This window comes from Dendrobates tinctorius, unplaced genomic scaffold (genome assembly GCF_039654945.1).
Source record: "Dendrobates tinctorius isolate UK_male_01 unplaced genomic scaffold, ASM3965494v1 ptg000062l, whole genome shotgun sequence".
Lineage (NCBI taxonomy): Eukaryota > Metazoa > Chordata > Amphibia > Anura > Dendrobatidae > Dendrobates > Dendrobates tinctorius.
The window spans coordinates 37,540,394-37,555,663 of record NW_027361730.1 but is presented as its reverse complement, the minus strand read 5'-3'; the positions used below and the strand labels follow the sequence as shown (position 1 = coordinate 37,555,663).

At 42.8% G+C, this 15,270-nt stretch overlaps 1 protein-coding gene and 1 long non-coding RNA gene across 3 annotated transcripts in view; both read right to left on the bottom strand.

Moving 5' to 3' along the window:
- Positions 1-298: 298 nt before the first annotated feature.
- Positions 299-6,295, bottom strand: LOC141093090 (uncharacterized). The gene is made up of 2 exons (XR_012232982.1): positions 1,963-6,295; positions 299-1,655 (listed from the first exon to the last, which is right to left on the bottom strand). It is a non-coding gene; the product is annotated as an uncharacterized lncRNA (long non-coding RNA).
- Positions 6,296-9,053: 2,758 nt separating this feature from the next.
- STOML1 (stomatin like 1) overlaps positions 9,054-15,270 on the bottom strand; it is a 49,744-nt gene continuing 43,527 nt past the window's right edge. For both annotated transcript variants that reach the window (XM_073579550.1, XM_073579549.1), the window contains 2 exons: positions 10,446-10,586; positions 9,054-10,350 (listed from right to left, as the gene is read on the bottom strand). In XM_073579550.1, coding sequence (XP_073435651.1) covers positions 10,151-10,350; positions 10,446-10,586 — 341 coding nt within the window. In that variant the 3' untranslated portion in view covers positions 9,054-10,150. The remainder of the gene's footprint in view (positions 10,351-10,445; positions 10,587-15,270) is intronic.

Genomic DNA, 15,270 nt, shown 5'->3' with positions numbered 1-15,270 from the left:
AACTATGGTGATGCTGTTACGGGACTATGGTACCTAGATTACTTGAAATAAACCTCACATAGTGCAAATTGAAAAATGATGTCCATAACATTATCAGTTACAAAATTTTTTGGGGGGCCTAAAAGGATACATAGAAACTATTATTCTAGCATAGGATATCATACCACTAATTGCTGACTATATAATTACTCCAACCTGTAAAAGGGCAACTCAATAGACAGACAACAAATACACCAAATGTGTTCAACAAATCCAAAAACGTTTGTCATGCATTACTACAAAGTTAAAGACCAAAAAATTTTGACTTTTGCAAAAAGGTGTAAACATTTTATTTTAAAATCACCTTTACATAACATATTTTGAAGATCCAAAATGTTAATCATATATGGTGGAGAATCAGGCCAGGACGCCCGACAACATGGAAGAAACTAACCAAATGTAAGTGGCATTCATGGTCAAGTAAGCGGATCTGCTGTATTAATGGCTTATTCCAGCCAAGGTATTTAGGTTGAAATAGGTACTCTAACCAAAGAGGAATATTTTCCAATAGGCAAGATGAGGCAAACATGGCTCAATGGCCGGTCCCAGCATCCCCAATAGTACATCCTGAGTCCAATCAATAGACCACCGGTATAAAAGCAAAAACAAACGTTTCATTATCCATAGTGGTGGTCGTGTGGTCCTGGCGGTGCTCATAGAAATGATGTTGTTATCAATCCACCAAATATAAGTTAAAAAACGGGTCCTTCTTTGCTGCCGCTCAACTTCTTCTTCTTGGATCTTTCACTGCTGTTCAGACTGCTCAACACCAGCACAGGAGTATTGCCAGTGCACGGCACCTTGTGGATTCATAAAATAGTCAGTAAAGGTTTCTCTCACATGCACACCCGAGTTGGATGGTCTTCCCACATGGCGCACTGGATTACATTGTGGCTGCTGGTACTCCACATCTACCTCGGAGCTGTACTCACGAGCGTAGTTGTGGAGTACACAGCATGCCTTAATCACGGTGTCAGTGTGAAAGATCCTCCACTGACTAGTCATGATCCCGAAGGTGCATTCCACATATCTTCATGCACGACTCAGCCGATAATTAAAAATCCTCCGCCGGGCAGTCAGTCCCCTTCGTGGGTATGGGCGCAGCAGGGTTGTCATTAAGGGAAAGGCCTCATCCGATACCATCACAAAGGGCACTGGATGTGTGGAACCCGGCAAAGGTCTTGGGGCTGGGAGCGTTCCGCCATCTCGAAGAATTTGCTGTCCAACAAGTGATGTTCGCAACACCCGAGAATCCCCAGTACTACCATAAGCACCAACGTCGATGGCAACAAATTTGTAATGTGCATCAGCCACCGCCATCAGGACCACCGAAAAATACTTCTTATAATTAAAGAAGCATGATCCTGATAGTGGTGGCTTCTGCACGCTTACATGTTTACCATCAACTGCACCTATGCAGTTTGGGAAATTGGCCACAGACTGAAAGCCTGCTGCAACCTGCAGCCAAGTCTCCTCGGTTGGGGGAAGGCATCACCATGGGCTGCAACTTCTGCCAGATGACGGCACATGTGCACCTCACAATTTGAGAGATGGTGGATTTACCAACTCTAAATTGGAGGTGTAGGGATGTGTAGCTCTCTCCTGTGGCCAAATACCTGAAAAGAAAAAAAAAAAAAAAAAATTTGAAAAGTCACACAAAAATGTACTATAACGTGTCAGCATGTATGGCCGCTATAAAACGCCTTTGATGTCTTCTATGAAGTATTATATGTTGTGGCAAACACCCCATTGTAAAAAGCAAGCTGGACAGATACACGCTGACATGTACATAGACCCATTAATTATAGTGTGTCTACCTGTGTCAGTGTCTCCGTTACATGTTCCAAATATAATAACCGCTACCGGATACACTGATGTGTGAAAGGGCCGTAATGACATTCCAAGCAACAATTATTTACTTACCGCAAGGTGATGAGCAGCCTTTCCTCAGCAGTGATCGCCTTCCTCATGAACGTATCAGCAAATGTAATATGAGGACCCAAGATTTCAAGCAGATGATCAAAGGCGGCGATTGGAAGCCGGCAGAAGGACACAAACTTTTCGGGATATCTGCAAAGTAAAAAATAAAAAAGGTTAATAATGATTACATACTTTTATACACATTTTACATAGTAAAATTGCTTGAGTTATTTCGCAACTTACCTCCTCAAATCATTATAAAGAATGTTAAAATGCCCTTTGTCGGTTCGGTCGACTAAGAGTGGGTGCACCCAAAATTTACGTCCTTGCTTTCTCCTTCGCCGCTGCTGAGCCTAAAATAAAATTTTTCTTTTAGTAGACAGCACACTCAAAAAACAGACATGTGAACCATTTTCTGATTCATAACCCTAATCACATAAATAGTCATAATCAAAAACATAATAAAGTCTGATTTCACAAGACACCAATCCAAGATGTATTCATAATCCAAACAATAATCACAAACCTAACCAAACTATAACGCTAATCCAAAACCCCACCCTAACCCTAATCCCACACCCAATCCATAATCCCATACCCAATCCCAAGTCTATATTATCCAAACACTAATCAATAACCTAACCTAATCACAAGCCTAATCCTAATTCCATCCATATAACCCTATTCCCAACAAACCCCAATCCTATCCATAATGGAATCCCAAACATAATCACGGTCCTTATCCAAAAAAATTTCAACTCAAACATCATCACACCTTATTACCTGCTCTCTGTGCTGCATCAGGATTTGCAGCAAACACCCCAGAATGAGGATTCTGAACGGCCTGTGGACCATTTGGCGCTGCACGCTGAAATCTTCACTCCGCTGGGCACTCTGCTGCTCATTTCTGTCAGTCATCATTATTATTGGTAAAAGCAAAATGGAGGCTGGGGGGGGTTGGAGCAGGAAATTACATTTTTTTTTTTTTTCTTGAGTCTAGTATTGTCCAACTTTATTAACATTCTTCTAGTAGAAAACCGCAGACAATTCTGCCAAAAAAACCGCATCAAAACCGCACATGCGGTTTCTGCCAAGAGGTGCGGTTTTCTCTACCAAAAAAAAAAAAGCTGGAAAATTTCCTACGTGTGCACATAGCCTTAGGCCCTGTGCACACGGTGCAGATTCTGTGCAGTTCTGCAGCAGATTTGGCCCAGCAGAACTGCACGTGATGTACAGTACCATTTAAGGCTATGTAAAACAAAAAAGGCTGCGCACATGCTGCAGATTTTTCTGCGCAGAATAAAAGCAGCATGTCGCTTCTTTTGTGCGGTTTTGCTGCAGTTTTCCACCTGCTCCCTCGTAGAAATCTGCAGGTGGAAACTGCAGGGGAAATCTGCACAAAAACTGCAGGTAATTTTACCTGCAGATTTAGCAAAATCTGCGCGGAAAATTCCACAGCAGAATCCGCACTGTGTGCACATAGCCTTAGAAAGTCTGAGAACAGCAGCCCATTAACGGCACTGCACGGCAAGCAGGCCATGGTGCAGACGTGCGGAGAGGCAGTGGAGTATAAAGTATTCTTACTTATGGAGGGAATTATGACATTTAACCCCTTTACCCCAAGGGTGGTTTGCATGCTAATGACCGGGCCAAATTTTTAGGCTGTGTGCACACGATGCAGATTTGCAGCAGATCCGCAGCGGATTTTACCGCGCAGAAACGTTGCATTTCTGCATTGTGATGTACAGTAGCCTTAAAATCAATGGAAAAAAAAAAAAAAACGCTGTGCAGACGCTGCGGATTTTTCCGCGCGGTTTTCCTGCGGTACAAAATCCGCAGCATGTCACTTCTTTTGTGCGATTTTCCATCTCCCCTGTCAACAAATCCGCAGGGGGAAACCGCAATGGAAAACCGCACAAAAACCGCAATAAAAATGGAAGAAATCCGCAGGAAAAATGCAGGTCATTTGACCTGCGGATTTCTTCCATTCTGTGCGGAAAAATCCGCAGGGCTAAAAAGTCCCTCTGCACTCAGCCTTACAATTCTGACCACTGTCCCTTTATGAGGTAATAACTCTGGAACGCTTCCATGGATCCCGGTGATTCTGACATTGTTTTCTCGTGACATGATAGTGGTAAAATTTCATTCATATAACTTGCGTTTACTTGTGAAAAACTGAAATTTGGCGAACATTTTTGAAAATTTTGCATTTTTCCAACTTTGAATTTTTATGCCCTTAAATCACAGAGATACTGCACACAAAAACTTAATAAGTAACATTTCCCACATGTTTACTTTACATCAGCACAATTTGGGAACCAAAATTTTTTTTGTTATGAAGTTATTAGGGTTAAAAGTTGACCAGCGATTTCTCATTTTTACAACACCATTTTATTTTTACGGACCACATCACATTTGAAGTCACTTTGAGGAGTCTATATGATAGAAAATACCCAAAAGTGACACCATTCTAAAAACTGCACCCCTCAAGGTGCTCAAAACCACATTCAAGAAGTTTATTAACCCTTCAGGTGCTTCACAGGAATTTTTTGAATGTTTAAAAAAAAATTACTTCAGGTCCAATTTTTTTTATTTTACCAAGGGTAACAGGAGAAATTGGACCCCAAAAGTTATTGTGCAGTTTGTCCTGAGTACGCCGATACCTGATATGTGGGGGGAACCACTGTTTCATCGTATGGCAGAGCTCAGAAGAGAATGAGCGCAGTTTAGCTTTTTCAATGCTGATGTGCTTAAAGAGTGGAAACCCCCACAAGTGACCCCATTTTGGAAATTAACCCCCCCCCCCCAAGGAACATATCTAGATGTGTGGTGAGCACTTTGAACCCCCAAGGGATTCACAGAAGTTTATAACGTACAGCCGTAAAATTAAAAAAATTGTTTTTTCTACAAAAGTGATCTTTTCGCCCCCAAATTTTATTTTTCCAAGGGAAACAGGACCCCAAAAGTTATTGTGCAATTTGTCCCGAGTACACCGATACCCCACATGTGGGGGTAAACCACTGTTTGGGCGCATGGCAGAGCTCGGAAGGGAAGGAGCGCCGTTTGACTTTTTCAACGCAAAATTGGCTGGAATTGAGATCGGACACCATGTTGCGTTTGGAAAGCCCCTGATGTACCTGAACTGTGGGATCCCTCCACAAGTGATCCTATTTTGGAAACTAGACCCTCCAAGGAACTTATCTAGATGTGTGGTGAGCAGTTTGAACCCCAAAGTGCTTCGCAGAAGTTTATAACGTAGTTTTTCCACAAACATGATATTTTAGTCCAATTTTTTATTTTCCCAAGGGTAACAGGAGAAATTGGACCCCAAAATTTCTTGTTCAATTTGTCCTGAGTACGCCGATACCCCATATGTGGGAGAAAACTACTGTATGGGCACACGTCGGGGCTCGGAAGTAGTGATGTTTTGGAATGCAAACTTTGAAGGAATGGTCTGCGGGTGTTATGTCGCCCTGATGTGCCTAAACAGTGGAAACCCCCCCACAAGTGACGCCATTTTGGAAACTATACCCCCTAAGGAACTTATTTAGATTTGTGGTGAGCACTTTGAACCCCCAAGTGCTTCACATAAGTTTATAACTCCTGGGCGTGAAAATAAAAAAAAAATCATATTTTTCCACAAACATGATCTTTTAGTCCCCCCTGCTGCAGCAGAAATGCTGCTTTAGTTAATGGGAGCATAAATTCTGACATAGAAAACACTGGCAGATTTGATAAATTAGACGGGTAGCAAAGCAACACACCCACCACGACTCCTCCCCAATGCAAAATGGCGTGACACCACCAATTGTCACAATATTTGCGCAAGTCTGAGAGGCACAAAAATGCTGAAACTTTTCAAAGTTTTTACACCACCATTGTACTGCCAAAGATTTGACGAATCAGCCCCAATGTGTTCATGGAGCAGAAGAAAATATGGACCCGGATTCATCAAGTTTGGCATTCTGCACTCCCTTCTTGGTGTACAGTGCACTGAGTGAGATGAGCAAAGTTTATTAAGAGACTTTCTTAATGACTGTGCCGCATCGTTCGGCAGCCTTGTGCCACTGCAGGATATAAAGTGCCTTTTATTTCTATGGTAAGTTACACCACTTTTTAGTGTAAATTTTGAGTCGTAGGCCGGGGTTACACTTGCAAGGGTGATGCGAGTCTCGCATCAATACCCGGCACTGCCACAGACACTCAGGACCGGAGTGTGCAGCTGTATGTATTTCTATGCAGCTGAACACTCCGGTCCTGAGTGCCGGATATTAATGCAAGTTTCTCGCATTGTTAGTATCATGAAAAATACCCTATTAAATAAATACTTTGATTAAAAAAAAACAAAGAATTGGTTCACACCAAAAAGTGACAAAATCATAAAGCAAAAAGATGTTCAAAAGACCAATAAAAATGGATAAACTAGAAGTCCCTGGTGTATCGCCTAAGCCCACACCTACCTGGCAGCGTAAACTATTGCAATTAAAATTATTGCATGGCAGGTGAAGCAGATGAGTATTAATATGTTGTCTGATATACTCATTTGGCATATTATCATTGATGTATTGGTTTGAACATTCATAAGTGTCAGTATACTGGTGGAACGGCTGTCTCTTATTGACAGGAGCAATTACTACAGTACGTTTGGGTCAGCATGATGTATGTGATATCTGTGGAAGGATTCAGCCTTTAAGCTTGACCCCTGTCTGCTTGTGATTGTGACATGGTATTTGGCCGTCTCTAAAATTAAAATCATTGTTTGACACTAATAACACATTGTGATGTTCAGCATGTTTTGAAACCTTTCTAATTTGATGCTGGTGTGTTGTATCTAATGTGCACCAGCATCAATAGTCCTTGGTAGGGGTCCCTCTAAGTATCGGGTAGAGGGTTTCCCTAGTGGCTGCAGGGTGTATCAGGGTCCCTAGGGATAGTCATCGTTGAGCGGGGGAGCCACAACGTTCCCCCCTAGGGTGCCAACCTCCGCTGCCAGGTAGGTGTGAGCTTAGGCGATACACCAGGGACTTCTAGTTTATCCATTTTTATTGGTCTTTTGAACACCTTTTTGCTTTATGATTTTGTCACTTTTTGGTGTGAACCAATTCTTTGGTTTTTTTAATCAAGAAAGTATTTGTTTAATAGGGTATTTTTCATGATACTAATTTTTGAGGCCCTAAATATATCTCTATTTGGGGTTAAAAGTTTCTCGCATTGCACTCGTAAATGTGACCCCGGTCTTAGACTCTCACTCACCCAAATCAGATCTCATGCTTTTTTCCGATGAGGGGCAATACCCCAAAACACTGTGTACACAAATTGGGATTCTAATTTGGCTTTTATCCCAAGCCGTATTGCAAGGCTCGATAATGACTTAGGCCGGGGTCACACTAATCGACGCAAAATACGGTCAGTATTTTACATGCGTAATACGGATGACAGACCCCTAAATAGTGCTCCGTATGTCATCCGTAATCAAGGTGTGGTCGCGTATTTTGCGCATGTAAGCATCCGTATGGCGAGATTTTCTCGCAGGCTTGCAAAATGGACATATAATGGAGCCCTATGACAGGGTTTCTAAAAGACACCGGGTGCGTATTTCTCGCAAGTCACACGTGTGGTCGGTGTGTAATCCGTATTTTTTGCGCACCCATAGACTTGCATTGGCGTACTACGGCCGTAGTACGCTGACAATCGCAGCATGCTGCGATTGGCACGGAGCGTAGAATACGGATGAGAAATATACGCCTGGTGCGAGGGACCCCATAGAGAATCATTGGTCTGTGTCTAATGCGTGCTTTTAGCGCCTCTCACTTGTCCGTATTCCTCGCCAGTGTGACCCCGGCCTTATAGGATTGCTAATGCCAATAGCTGGTGCTAGAGTTCCAGTCCTCTGCCACGCTAAGGGTATGTGCACACGCTGCGGAATCCGCTGCGTTTCCGCAGCGGTTTTGGCCGCTGCGGTGTACAGTACCATTCAAATGAATAGTACAAAAAAAACGCTGTGTAGACGTTGCGAAAAATCCGTGCGGATTTGCTGCGGTTTTGAAACCGCAGAAAGAATTGACATGTCAATTCTTTCTGCGGAATCCGCAGCGGGTTCCTATCTGCACCATTGTGGAGATGGTGAATCCGCAGGACCAAACCGCAGGCAAAACCGCAGATAATCCGCAGGTCTTTTGACCTGCGGATTATCTGCGGTTTTTGCAAAATCCGTGCGGATTAATCCGCAGCGGATTCCGCAGCGTCTGCACACATCCTAAAGAGACAATTTGCAGGTTCTGTTTGGACAAAATGTGAACATAGCGTAAGGCTTGTAGGGGAGCATAGGGTGCGTTGTGGCAGACAGTTGTTTAACAACTTTCAGCACATCCATGTTCATTGTGGTTTGTCCTGATGAAGAGGTATAATCACCTTGAAATGCGTTGATAAATAAAACTGCATCCATTTCCCTATCGTATATTGGATCCTCGGCATGGCACATTTTATATCCACTTTCATTTCCAAGTTTGCGTAATAACCGTACTAACAGCATTTAGTGTAAATTTCAAAGTGGTGATGTGTAACCCTTCCCAACATGTGACATTATATACCTGGTGCCTCATGGTAAATTTTCAATAATTCTACCGATCTTTAAAGCCACAGCACTAAAACTGTGGCAAAATTTGCAACAAAATCTGCATAGAAAAATGCAGAAAAAGCTATCTAACGTGAATGCTTTACAATGGCTTGGGAATAAATCCTTTATACTTTTATAAAACGCCATTCAGATGCTGTAGATAATATATTCAAACATAAGATACATAGAGCATGTTCTATGTGGCAAATTGAAGGTGTGAGCTTTACCTGTCTCCAAATTTACATGTAAAGCTATCCGCATGGAAATCAATCTCCCTGCCAGCAAGAAGTTGGTTTGCTCTAAAGTCTGTAATCTGGAGGGGAAGATCCTAAGGATCACTACCTGAATTTTTAGAATTTGCTTGCCACTATGAACAGAAATATTTTTCATCTCTTTCATGCTATTAGGTTCCAATTCCTTTACATTTATTATCTCTACAATTACATCAATGATATAAAGAACAGTTAATAATAAATGGTAAAACTTTTTTTTTTCTTTTAATTCATGTATATAAACACAGAAACACAGTATAATTTGCTAATTCAACAGTTTGAAATTTAGTTTGCCTTTCAATAAAGTTTCAATGAAAATTATTGAGATTTGTGCTGTAGTATTTGAAAAGCAAGATTACTTTTCAAAGGATCTAGAAGTCAGAGGGCCAAATCTAAGGCCTTACGGCTAAAGGGCCTGTCACACTAAGCGATATCGCTAGCAATATCGCTATAACTTGTGACGTTATAGAGATATTGCTAGCGATATCGCTGTGTGTGTGAGATACCTACGACCCGCTCCCCCGCTGGTTATCGCTGATCGCGCGAGAACGTCCAGGACGGTTTCTCGTCGTCAGCTTCCTGTGGAGAGACGAGCGACGAGTGTGGACGGGAGGACGCAAGATCGCCTAGTGTGACAGGTAAGTAGCGATCCCCTTCCCCAGCGATGTCGCTGGTGAGATCTGCCTGTGTGGCAGCTTACTAGCGACCACTTAGCGATGTACCAGCGATCCTGACCGCGTCATATCGCTGGTCGGGATCGCTGGTACATCGCTAAGTGTGACAGTACCTTTATACTCACTTGGAGAGACTCGCATGATTCTCTCGTATGAAAACCTGGCACTGCCGCCGACACTGGGACCGGTGTGTGCGGCTGCTTAGAAATACATGTAGCCGCACGCTCCGGTCCCAGTGTCGGCGGCAGTGCCAGGTTTTCGTGCGAGTCTCTCGCAAGTGAGTATGAGCCCTAACAAATATAAAGATATACATTGACAGCATGTATCTATATGCTTGATGTCAATATTAAGTGCTAAAAAAAAAAAAAAAAAAAAAGACCAAATTACAAATCAATGCTAAAATTCCATAGCTCAATCTATACACATCTGCAAGGAGTTATGTTCTTCCAGAGTTTGTGTGGGTTTCCCCGGTGACTGTCGTTAGGGACTGCTACTGATAGGGACTTAGCTTGTGAGCCCCAATGGGACAGTGATGATGAATTAATGGCAATATACAAGTATAATAAATAATGTTCTTAATAAATAACTATTCAACATAAAAAAAAAAAAAAAAAAACATAGAAAAAGCATCAGGAACCCATTATTTTTGGAAGGACTTTCCCTAGCTGCAGAGCATTCTGTAAATTTCCTGTGACACGTAAGCGACCTGTTGTGTAAGCAGTCATGGGACTTAAATCACCCTTAATGAGAGACAGGAGATCTTCTTGTGTAACTTCTAAGGTAACATCAGGGGGACAAGAGAGGACCCCCATTCCAGAAAGCCCAGATCCTGCAAGAAGGAAGATAAAAATGGTGGAAAGTGGAGTAGAAATGAGAAAACAGCCTGCACAGGCAGAAGAGCCTCCTGACGGTCAATGTATCTACCTGTAGTTAAATCAAGGAAACATGCAGTTCTCAAGCCATCTTTTTTGATCACATACAGCTGATATGAAGACCCAATGTCAGATACCAATGATTCTGACAAGATTCCCTCCAATCGTGACATCATCTCTTGTAATGAGAGATCTGGAACAGCAACAAAACAACTTGCATTAACCTTTAGGCTAAGTTCACACTATGCGTTTCTGCAGCGGTTTTTTAGTTTCAACAAATTTATTGAAATGAAAACATCACTTAACATGAAATACAGTCACATTTGAGTACAAGGATCCCCTCGCAGGGGGAAATACATAGAAAAAAAAGGCACTTAAAGTCATACGATATCCTTGACTACAGAATCTTTGTTTAGAATATGTGTAGAAAGACAGTTATAACACAACTAAGTTAAACTTAAAGGGATGGGAAGGGATAGTGGGGAATTTAAAGTGAGTGTCGATAATACGAGATATACCAATGTGGGACACCAGTGTACCTGCTTTAGAGTCTCTGATTGTAAGGAGCCACTGCCATGCCAGTATATTATAGAGATAAATATATCATTTTGGAAAGGTCATCAACTCTATATGCCTGAATCCAAGGATCCCAGATACCTCGAAAGTTTTCGAAAGAATCAGATCTGATGGCTTCTATTTTCTCATATAACATTAATCAGACTGACCCTTCTCCTCACCTGCGTAATTGAGAGCGTACTGGTTTTCCATCTGCTAGCTATGTGATTTCTTGTTGCCATAGCAATAAAGTCAACAAGATGGCAAGTCCTACTGTTAGCACTGATTGGTCTGTCCCCCAGCAGAAGAACCGACGATGACACAGGTATTTTCCTACCCAAGATAGTATCAATTAATTTTACTACATCTTTCCACAGAGACTTCACTATCAGACATGCCCACCAAATATGGAGAGAGTGTTGTGAGTTCATTTTCCCCTTCACCATTGAGGTCTGATGAACTCCTCCTTCTGGTGAAGGAAGGTAGTGAGGCTGATTACCAAGCATCTGGGCAGAATGATGATGACTGGGATTGCTGACTGGATATAAGGCAGCCGACGCCCTTCTGCCTTGCGGGTGATTTCTCTGAGGGATTCTAGGAGACCAGTCTGATTCCTGCTCTGCTTTTTGCATTTGTGTTTTGGTTTTGTTTTTCCTTGTTTTTCTGGATTTCTGCCATTCCCTGCTGGGGTGTGCTGAATTCCCTTTTGATCTGTCTTCAGAAGATACCTGAGTGCCGATATAGTCTTTTTGAAGCCTAGCGTCTTCAGGGCTTTTTTCCCTATCAGCTGTTGGCTCTTGTTTTGATAGGGTTTTGGCGGATTACAGACAGCAGCTTTTCTATCCTGTCCTATGTAGTTAGCTTGGGCCCCATCTTTTGTTCAGCCTATCTTTCTATCTGTGTGAGTGTTTTTTCATCTTGCTTCACCGTCATTATATGTTGGGGGCTGCCTATTGCTTTGGGGTCTGCTCTGGGGCAGTTTAGATTTCCCTTTCTGTCTTTAGGCCTATGTAGTTCTCCGGCTGTGATTGAGGGGTCTAGGGCACCGTAGGAACCCCCCACGGCTACTGCTATTTGTTGTTGATAGGTTCAGGGGTCTGTAATCCGATAGCTGCCAACTTCTCTGGTTTTCTGGACTTAGCTAGTATTTCTGTTTTTGCCTCCTACGGTGACTCATTCATAACAGAATCACCAGCCATACCGCAGATCCTAGGGTACTCAATAGCAGGAAAGAATTGTAAAAAAAAAAAAAAAAAAAAGGTGTGTATATTTTTTCCTCTATATCTCTGAGGCCGTAGGGGGAATTTTTTTTTTCTCTCAATGGAGATAAAGCAATTGTCTGATCGTGTGGAGCAGCTCGCTGCGGAAGTGCGGGGAATTTCCGCCTACCTTGCTTATTCACATGCTGCTGAACCAAAGATCCCTACTTCTGATTTTTTTTTTGGGGATCTGTCTAAATTTTTGAATTTCAAAAATAGTAAATTATTTTTTGCCTTGAAGCCTAACTCGTCAGGGAGCTCCGCGCAGCAGGCTAAAATTGTCATCTCTTTGCTGCGTGGCGATCCCCAGGATTGGGCGTTTCCTTTGAAACTAGATGATCCTATTCTGACTAATGTGAATGCATTTTTTCAAGCCTTGGGGTTGTTGTATGACGAACCTAATGCTATTGATCAGGCTGAAAAGACCCTGTTGGCATTGAGCCAGGGTGAAGATTCTGCAGAATTGTACTGTCAAAAATTCCAAAAGTGGGCGGTCCTTACTACCTGGAATGATAATGCCTTGGCAGCTCTCTTTCGGAAGGATTTGTCAGAAGCCGTAAAAGATACTATGGTGGGATTTCCTGTTCCCTCTGGTCTTGACGATTCTATGTCATTAGCCATTCAGGTTGATCGGCGTTTACGTGAACGCAGGACTGCACGAGAGGTGTTGCCACCTGTTGAACAAGTGTCTGAACCTATGCAATGTGATAGAGTTTTGTCCAGGGAGCAACGTTAGGAGTTCAGAAGGCGTAATAAGCTGTGTTTTTTTTTGTGGAGATGCCTCGCATATTATTTCTGTCTGTCCTAAACGAGAGAACCGTTTTGCACACATTTTCTGTGGGTGGTGTTCAACCTAAGTTTCTTCTGGCAATTACTCTGATCTGCTCCCTGTCCACATTTTCCGCCAAGGCTTTTGTGGATTCGGGAGCAGCCCTGAATGTTGTGAATTCATTTTTCCCTTCACCATTGAGGTCTGATAAACTCCCTCTTCTGGTGAAGGAAGGTAGTGAGCCTGATTACCAAACACCTGAGCAGATTGATGATGACTGGGTGACAGGTACTTCGGACTGGATATAAGGCAGCCGACACCCTTCTGCTTGGCTGGTGATTCTGTTATGATGAGTCACCGAAGGAGGAAAAAACAAAATACTAGCTAAGTCCAGAAAAACCAGAGAGGTTGGCAGCTATCGGATTGCAGACCCCTGAACCTATCCACAACAACTAGCAGTAGCCGTGGGGGGTTCCTACGGTGCCCTAGACCCCTCGATCACAGCCGGAGAGCTAAATAGCCTAAAGACAGAAAGGGAAAAACTAAACTGCCCCAGAGCAGACACCAAAGCAATAGGCAGCCCCCAACATATAATGACTGTGAAGCAAGATGAAAACACTAACACAGATAGAAAGATAGGTTGAGCAAATGATGGGGCCCAAGCTAACTAAAATAGGACAGGATAGGAAAGCTGCTCTCTGCCATCCGCAAAAACCCTATCCAAAATGTGCCAACCGACTGATAGGAAAAACAGGCCCTGAAGTCGCTAGACTTCAAAAGACTATATCAGCACGCAGGTATATTCTGAAGACAGAGCAAAAGATCAAAACATCAGAGACAAAAATAGAATTCAGCTCACCCCCGGCAGGGATGGCTGAACTCAAAAAAACAGAGCAAAAAAAACCCCAAAAACTAAAGTGTACAAACGCAGAGCAAAAAACTTCGCTTTGAGAAGCAGGAATCAGGCTGGTCTCCAAGAATCCAGCAGGAAAATCACCAGCCAAGCAGAAGGGCGTCGGCTGCCTTATATCCAGTCCGAAGTACCTGTCACCCAGTCATCAATCTGCTCAGGTGTTTTGGTAATCAGGCTCACTACCTTCCTTCACCAGAAGAGGGAGTTCATCAGACCTCAATGGTGAAGGGAAAAATGAACTCAACACCTGAACCTAATGAACTTGGATTTTGCTAAACGTTGTGGATTTCCGATGACACCTCTGCGGACGCCTATCCCTTTGAGGGGGATTGATGCTACTCCTTTGGCGAAAAATAAACCTCAGTTTTGGACCCAGGTGGTAATGCGGGTCGCCCCAGACCATCAAGAAAATTGCAGATTTTTGGTGTTGCATAATTTGCATGATACCATTGTTCTGGGGTTTCCTTGGTTGCAAATTCATAATCCAGTTTTGGATTGGAAATCTGTGTCTGTGGTGAGTTGGGGTTGTCGGTGTGCCCTTAGTGAGGCTCCGGTTTTTTCCACCTCAACTCAGTCGCATGATGTTCCTGACTATTTGGTGGATTTTTATGATGTATTTAGTGAGAATGAGTCTGCGTCTTTGCCTCCTCATAGGAGTTATGACTGTGCAATTGAACTGAGCCCGGGGTGTAAATTTCCCAAGGGTCGGCTCTTCAATTTATCTGTACCCGAGCACGAGGCTATGCGATCCTACATTAAGGAGGCGTTGGAGAAGGGTCATATTAGACCATCCTCTTCACCCTTAGGTGCTGTTTTTTTTTTCGTGGCCAAAAAGGATGGTTCATTAAGGCCTTGTATTGATTATCGTACCCTAAACAAAATTACTATTAAATATCAGTATCCGCTACCCCTGATTTCGGATCTATTCTCCAGAGTTAAAGGTGCTTGCTGGTTTACCAAGCTTGACCTCAGGGGGGTGTATAATCTTATTCGCATTAAGCATGGGGATGAATGGAAGACGGCGTTTAATACTCCGGAGGGACATTTTGAGTACCTGGTGATGCCTTTTGGGCTCACTAATGCCCCTTCTGTCTTCCAGTGCTTCATGAACGATATTTTCCGAGACTTTGTGGATAAATTTTTGATAATCTATCTGGATGATATTTTGATCTTCTCCAAGGATTGGGATTCTCATGTGGAACATGTTCAGACTGTGTTCCGGATCTTGAGGGAGAATTCCCTGTATGTCACAGGATCGAAATGCCTTTTTGGGGTACAGAGGATTTCTTTTTTGGGATTTATTTTGTCTCTGTCAACTATTGAAATGGACCCGGCCAAGGTACAGGCCATTTACGATTGGGTTCAGACCACTTCTTTGAAG